At 34.4% G+C, this 7,426-nt stretch overlaps 1 protein-coding gene across 3 annotated transcripts; it reads right to left on the minus strand.

Annotated features, from left to right (window-relative positions):
- Positions 1 to 2,329: 2,329 nt before the first annotated feature.
- On the minus strand, positions 2,330 to 7,199 carry LOC112801598 (uncharacterized). 3 transcript variants are annotated; one of them, XM_072237268.1, is made up of 5 exons: positions 6,911 to 7,182; positions 6,032 to 6,285; positions 4,772 to 5,213; positions 4,610 to 4,664; positions 2,330 to 4,341 (listed from the first exon to the last, which is right to left on the minus strand). In XM_072237268.1, exons 4-5 carry the CDS (start codon positions 4,619 to 4,621, stop codon positions 2,533 to 2,535), a joined length of 1,821 nt encoding a protein of 606 aa, XP_072093369.1. In that variant the 5' UTR covers positions 4,622 to 4,664; positions 4,772 to 5,213; positions 6,032 to 6,285; positions 6,911 to 7,182; the 3' UTR covers positions 2,330 to 2,532. The 3 variants fall into 3 exon arrangements, with proteins under 3 accessions (XP_072093369.1, XP_072093368.1, XP_025700204.1); XM_072237267.1 differs by having other exon boundaries at positions 2,330 to 4,664; XM_025844419.3 differs by having other exon boundaries at positions 2,330 to 5,213; positions 6,911 to 7,199.
- Between the last annotated feature and the right edge of the window lie 227 nt (positions 7,200 to 7,426).

Here is a 7,426-nt window from a genome sequence, read left to right on the forward strand (position 1 = left end):
TAGATATTGTCGACAATTATTCTTATAAGATAAAATAGTTATTCCATCATTTTAAAAGAATAAGAATTTATTTAATTATCTTATAATGATATATTTTTTAACTAAAATATTGTCTTATTATAAAATTTATTAGGACTTATTTGTCTAATATATATATTAAAAATTTGATTAAAAATAACAAAAATCCAAGAAAATAGTGAATTTTTAAAGAATAAAAATTTGTTAAATACCAAACGATACGATCTAAAATTTGTTGAACCAATTTAAGTGTTTCCGAACCTATTGAAGTGTTTTCTCAATATTCACTACTACCAAACCTATTTGCAGCCACCATAAATTTCACACCACTTACATGGCTCTTAGATGATTCTGCATTTAATCCCGCCCTTACAAGATACATAGGATTATCACCAGTTCCAAAAGAGCACCAATTTTCATGCATTTCACAATTTCAATAAGCACCTCTACAACTATTAGATGGTATTGTCTTGTACGGAAAGAGCCAGCTGTCTCCATTCTTCGAAATTCGAATCCATCATATTTAATCTTTCTTTTAGACTTTCAGCTACTTCAATCCCAAGAATCACTGACAAATCTCACTTCCCAATCAGTGTCCACTTTTCCTTATAATGCCAGAAACACAGCTGAAAGAATGAACCTTAATTAGTGTTCACCCGTTTCGATCTCCTCCCACGTTTCTCAATCATTCCAGTGTTTTTTCCCTTCTTTGTTCTATTTTGAGTGGGAGGAGCCCCTAAAAAGGAAAAAGAAAGTTCTCAAAGCTTTAGATAAATTATTCTTGTAGAAAGGCCTCCATGTATTGATTTGAACAGTGCTTCCTATTCTTCCCTTTACTGCAAATAAAGCTTGTTTCAATACCAATTCTTTTGAAGACTCTCTTCCAAATTAATTGTCTATACAACTATACCCAAAGTAACTTTTAACAAAATGGAGCTAGATACTGTTAATTTTTGTGTTGGTTACTTCCCTATAAGTTGATTCACTATAGAAAACGGTGAAATATTGCATAAATAAGACTCAAAATACTTTACCTGAACAAAGACACTGCAACTGATGTGTTTGGTTGCTTCACTTGTCTAAGAACTCACATCATATTCACCGCCCTTTCTTTGGTCCAGTTATTTGGAATTTTGGATTTAGCTCTATAGGCTAATGTCCATCCTGATAACTGAACTCCGTGCTCTGAGTAGTCAAACATCACTTTCTCGTAAATCCATGCTATGCATAATCTATATGGAAGAAAATTGGAATCAACATATAATGAACATTTGATTTTAGAATTTCAATTCTAATGAAATTTGTTTCAATTTAAAAATGAAATTTGTTTCCAATTATAAAAGAGATAACATGAGTGACAAGGTATAATAAAACATGCAGCGAAAAAAATTGTTTGTGTTTACTCATTCTTTCCAGTATCAAATCAAACTGTAAAAGGGTAATCTACTCAATTCGGGCGCCAATGGAATTCAGCTGCTGGTGTTAAATATCACCGACAAACAAATTTACATCTCGTACATCTCTACCATGGAACAATCAGTAGATCTTCATGTTCTAACCAAAGGATTATTATCCAAGAAGAATTTTGATAGCATAAAAAGCAAGCTGTCAGTGAAGAATATCTTAAAATCAGCTTGAGGGAGAGTGTTGATTGGATGTCAAGAAAGACATCAAATCTAATTAAATTCCCTAATTTCTTTCATGAACCTTTTCTCTAAATACAAATAGGATTACTTGTGATATTCTTTCCTTGTTAGTTTAGCTAATTTTTAGAAAGTTCTATGATTAGAAATATTTCTTTTATTTTAGGCTAATATTTTTTATTTTCTAGTTGTTCGTATTTCTATAATCCCTCTATAGAGAGGATGATTTTCTGTAGATTTGACATAACACAATATCAGAACACTTCAAAGTTTAATAATAAATAAATAAATATAATAAATAATATAAAATAAAGCATCATCGTTTCATAACCAATGGCAATGGTAAAATTAATAGCAACAACAAAGCCTTATCCTTATCCAACTAGGTAGGATTGGCTATATAGACCAAATATCATTGAGACTGTTTACATGTACATTTCTTTTGACTAAAAAGGTAAGTTGTCTATAATCCATAAATGTAACTAAAATAACATTAAGATCACACCTGAATAGTGTAAAATTTTCCACTGATAATAGCTACTGAAAATTCTTTTTCCTAGAGTACTTAACTATCTGCAGAATATCTGGTCACCGATATTTTTATGCTGTGAGACCAACATAGAATTGCATGTAGTTCGTATTGGATATGAGAAGAAGGAAACCCATAATTAATTAGAAAGAATTACGATTTGTGTGAGAAAAATAAGCATTGAGATTGGAAAGTAAGTTGGTCCATGTTTCTTGGTCCAAATAAAAAAAAATAAAAAAGAGAACGGTGACCAATTTCCAATCATTCTACAACTTTCACACTAAAATCAATTAGTTTGAAACCCATTATTGCAATTTACATCCTCAACCCATTTTATGCAAGTCAAGCCCTGGCATGAGCATAGGATTTGTTGAGCTTTCCATTTACAAGAATATCATACGTTGTGTCATCAGGCATAAGACCTTTATCAAGCATCTCATTATGTAGTCGAAAGGCCTCTTGCGGATTCCCCTCCCTAAAGTATCCAGCAATTAAAGTGTTATAAATAAGAACAGTAGGAGTTATATTATTCCCATCCATTTCCTTTAGGATCTTGCTACCTTTCTCTAGTTGTCCTTGGTTACAAAGTCCACTTACCAGAACATTATACATGAAAGTATCAGGTATAATACCCTTGGAAAGCATCTCTGAGTAAAGATCTGAAGCAAAATTCAATTTACCCTCCTTTAAAAGCCCATTGATCAACGTTGTATATGTTTGCAAATCACATGGGACATTGTTTTCTACCATTTTCTTGTGAAAGTTAAGTGCAGCTTCCATATTATTCACATTTACAAAGCCACTAATCATGCTGTTGTACACGACTGAGTTTGGAACCAAACCAACCTCCAGAAGTTCAGAGAAGAATTTGCATGCACCTTCCATGTCTTGTACTTTGCAGAAACCATCGATGAGAACACTATATGCAGTAATATCCAACTCTAATCCCATGATTTTCATGTCATTATACATTCTCAAAGCAACATCAATCTTTCTGCTTCTGCAAAGTCCATTAATCAAACTAGTACAAGTGATAACATTTGGTGAAATTCCACTTTCACACATCTCCCTGTAAGTAGACTGTGCTAAATCAATTGCTCCCTGCTTGACAAATCCGTCAATGATGCTATTATATGTCACAGAAGAAGGAATAAAGCCCTGCTTCAGAAAATTGTTCAACATATCCTTTGTTTCCGACACCCGGCCAACTTTGCACAAGCCGCTTATAACAACATTAAATGTGAAGTCTGAAGGTGCAATATTTGCAGCCACCATTTGATCAAACATACCAAAGGCACGGTTAGCATCACCTTTTTTGAAAAAACCATCTATCAAAAGTGTGTATGTAAAAGCATTCGGTTTTAAACCGCTGTTAAGTATATCATTCTTCACACTACAGGCATCATCCATGCAGCCCCTTTTACAGTGACAAAGTATCATGTTGTTGTAAGAAATTAGTGAAGGTGTAATTCCCGTACTTATCATCTTGTCCCACAAATGACGGGCCTCATTAACCATTCCCTGCTCACCAAGCCAGCATAAAAGGATGTTATATGTAACAACAGTAGCAATACCATGTTCAATAGCCTCATCAAGCACCATATACGCACTTTCTAGAAAATGCTGTTTCCGAAATCCCTTTAACAGAGAATTTACAATATAAACATTTGGTTGAATGGCCATGAGTTTCATTTGGGAGTAAAGTTCAAATGCCTTCTCCACATTCCCAGTCTTAGAGCACCAATCTATCAAAACCGAGAAAGTAACCATATCAGGAGTAACACCAACCTTAACAGCCTCCTCAAACAATTGTAATGCACTATCAACATTCCCTTGCTCACAATGTCCTTTAATTAACTTTGTCACAACAATTATATTCAATGGAACACCACTACTCACCATCTCATCCTTAAGCCTCAATGCATCTACAAGATTTCCCTGTTTAGCACAAGCAGCAATCACAGAATTATATGTACCCTCAGATGGCACCCAACCCAATTTTTTCATCTCCTTCAACAGCTCACATGCTGAATTCGAGTTCGGCCTCCTACAAGTAGCCTGAATAACAATGCTGTAAGCAGCTGCATCGAGTTCTAACCCTCTACCCTTTGCCCGACTGAAATACATCTCAGCTTCCTCAATCTTCCCTTCCTTCAAACATGCACGCATTAGGACATGCAAAGTAAAGCAATTACCATACATTTTTCTTTGAACCATTTCATCATACAGGCTATATGCATCACTAATCATGTTCCTCCTGACTAATGCAGTTAAAAGGATGTTCATAAATGAAACCCAAGGAACCACATCATGTTTTAATATCAATCTAAAACACTCGACAGCATCTGTGATCTTATTAGCTCTAACATAAGCATTCAAAAGATAATTGAAAACCCGCGAATCAGATTCAAAATTGTACCTTACTGCACATGCTACCAACTCTTCCACAAGTACCCTAACAGTAGGACTAGAATCTGCAAAAACATAGTTGTTTAGCAAATTCCGTAGAACCCCATAAGTATCAGGGCTCGAAGCCAGAATATGCACCAACAAACACAAAACATCAACAGTTTTCACAAACCCTCGTCTTCTCTCCACTCCTTTGAAAAACTTCAGAGCCGATTTGGGGTCAAGCTTATGGCTCAAAAGGGTGTCCAAGACACCCTCTTTCGAAATAACCTCGAGGTGTGATTGAGCTTCAGCTGAAATTTTCATGGGAAAATCATCGATTTTCTTGGAGAAGTGGCTGCTAGGGCCATTTGCGGGATCCTGTGATTGAGAGTGTGGAAGGGGATCGGATGGAAGGAGTGTTTTTGTGCAGAGATGGTTAAATTGTGAGAGAAATCGAAGATTCTTCAGAGGGATCAATGAAAGGTTGTTGGAAAACATGGTTTGCATTGGTGGGAGAGAAGGAACAAAACTGAAATACTTTGGTCCCTCTTCTGTTTGGGGAAATGTTTGACACTCTCGTGGCTGCTCACAAAGCATACAACTCCATACTCCAATTTATGTCTTCAGGAACTCTGAGGAAACAAAATGAAAATGCAAACTTCACTGAACTGTTAAGTCTTATATAGTTTCTAATTGCCTTCTCAGCATGATAAATATATCACAATAGATATTTTATATTTGACAGCTCGAAATGACAACAGTCCATAGTTTGACAAATCTAAGTAAGATTCAAAAGGAAGCCAATTTTTCTCATATGTTAACTATCTTTCCCTAACAAAACCCTCAAACTTACTCCAGGCAGATCAGTCACAAAATAGTCTCAGGTGTCAAATACACCAAGTTACCAACAGCAAGTCAGCAACAATGTGCAAAGCTGGTATCAAGAATAATAAGTTTTTTCCATTACTGCAGGAAGCAGAGGCTAAAACATAGATGTCGTAAATCATTTGATTAATTTTCGAGTCATGAATCATAAATCGTTCCATATCTCATGATTCAATGAACATTAATAATAATAGTAAAGGACCAAATTAACAATATGACAAACTAAAGAAATTATTTAAACAGTTGCAGATAAATATTTATAAAAGATATAAAAAAATTATTTCACAACAAATAAAATTAGAAGACATAAAAAACTTTGTGGGTTTTGACATATACATGCAACGAGGAATAAAAAAATGATCTGCATGGTTTAATACTAGCACTCACCCCCCAAAAGTAAAATGGTAACACCCAACCCAAAACCACTTTCACTTTTCACTAACCTAAGCTAAAGGTGGTCCATCAGATTGAACAGGGATCAACCCAATTATAATAATATAAGATTATGATAATATAATAAATTAAGAATCTTAAATAACAGAAAATGTTGAAATATCAAAGTCACCTATTGAAATTGGTCACATTATAAGAAGCTCCCACATTTTGGAGTTAGATATACTGTTCCCTCTCAAGAATTTATATGTGATGTAACTCATTTCACTGCAGTGTTTTCTCAAATCCTGACAAATAACTTTTGCTCACTTCTCCCACTTTGGCATGTCCATTCTCTATCAACTTGGCAAACTACAATGTTTGGCATCATGAGAAATATGTATCTCAACCACATAATTCACGTCATCTTCTATTTCTTCAAGCAATCTGGTAAGAGTACATACAGATGATTAGGGCACAAATATGCTACTCAAAATTCAAAAATCATGTGTTGCAAAAGCTAAAAGCAAAAAATTTATTCCATGAACATCCCAGTTAAAAATACAAGTACAGTTATAAAACTATGTGCCTCTTACCTTCCACAATGAATAGATATATCTTTTGCTTATCTATCAAGAGAAGAATGAACTGCCTGTTCAGAAATCTTTTCATTCTTAGTGATAAATGGATATCACAAGAAGAACATCTCACGAAACATGATTCTCGAATACTAGATGGATCGAATTAAATTACAGCTATCTTTCTGATTTTAAGAGACAAAGCGACGGATTCCAATTATGATATATGTATACGCTACTTCACATGTGAATTATTTGGGGGAAAAAACCACAATAATTCTGGACCTAAGGAATGCAGCAGCAATAACAATTATAATATAGTTTATACAAGCAACAAACCAATACCACGTTGCAAAATTTCAGTTGCAGCAGCAACAATACACGTATATAGCAACAACACCACCACCACATTGATCAACAATAAAAATTAACAACTAAGTGCGAAAAAACAAAAGATTCAGAGGCAATTCGCAGAGAAGAGAGGCGGAACACACCAGTGAAGCAGAGTATAGCGGCCCAGGTAGCGGAACAAAGCAGCAAAGATGACTGGGGAGTTGCCACGAATGAGAATCAGAACAGCAGAAACAAAACCACAGGAGAGGCGTCGGTCACGACAACGACAGCGGAGCAGCCGCGCAGCTAGTAATTAGAGGTGAACGATCGGTCTTGTTTCACACTCAGGCTAGGTTTTCTTCATTATTACTGTACTTGGAGGTTTTTGTATTTTCTGTTTTAAGAAAAGAAAAAATAAATAAACTATGGTTCCGTCCAAAATGTTTGGATAATTATAATAATGGGAATTTCTTTGATAAAATTAGGTAAAAATTAAAATAAAAAATTTAACTAAATTTATAAAAAGATATGTCTCATCACAGAAATTATTTTTAATAGGTAGATGAAGATGGTGTTTTGGTTGAAGATGGATATTTAAAATGTATTATAATATTATGGATATATAAAAAAAGTATTTGAAATGTGTTTTGTTAAGATGATGATATTTGTTCAACACA

This window comes from Arachis hypogaea, chromosome 5 (assembly GCF_003086295.3).
Source record: "Arachis hypogaea cultivar Tifrunner chromosome 5, arahy.Tifrunner.gnm2.J5K5, whole genome shotgun sequence".
Lineage (NCBI taxonomy): Eukaryota > Viridiplantae > Streptophyta > Magnoliopsida > Fabales > Fabaceae > Arachis > Arachis hypogaea.

Excerpts from the sequence above, each read along its gene's own strand:
- LOC112801598 (XM_025844419.3), bottom strand. The coding sequence starts at position 5,178 with ATGCTTTGTGAGCAGCCACGAGAGTGTCAAACATTTCCCCAAACAGAA.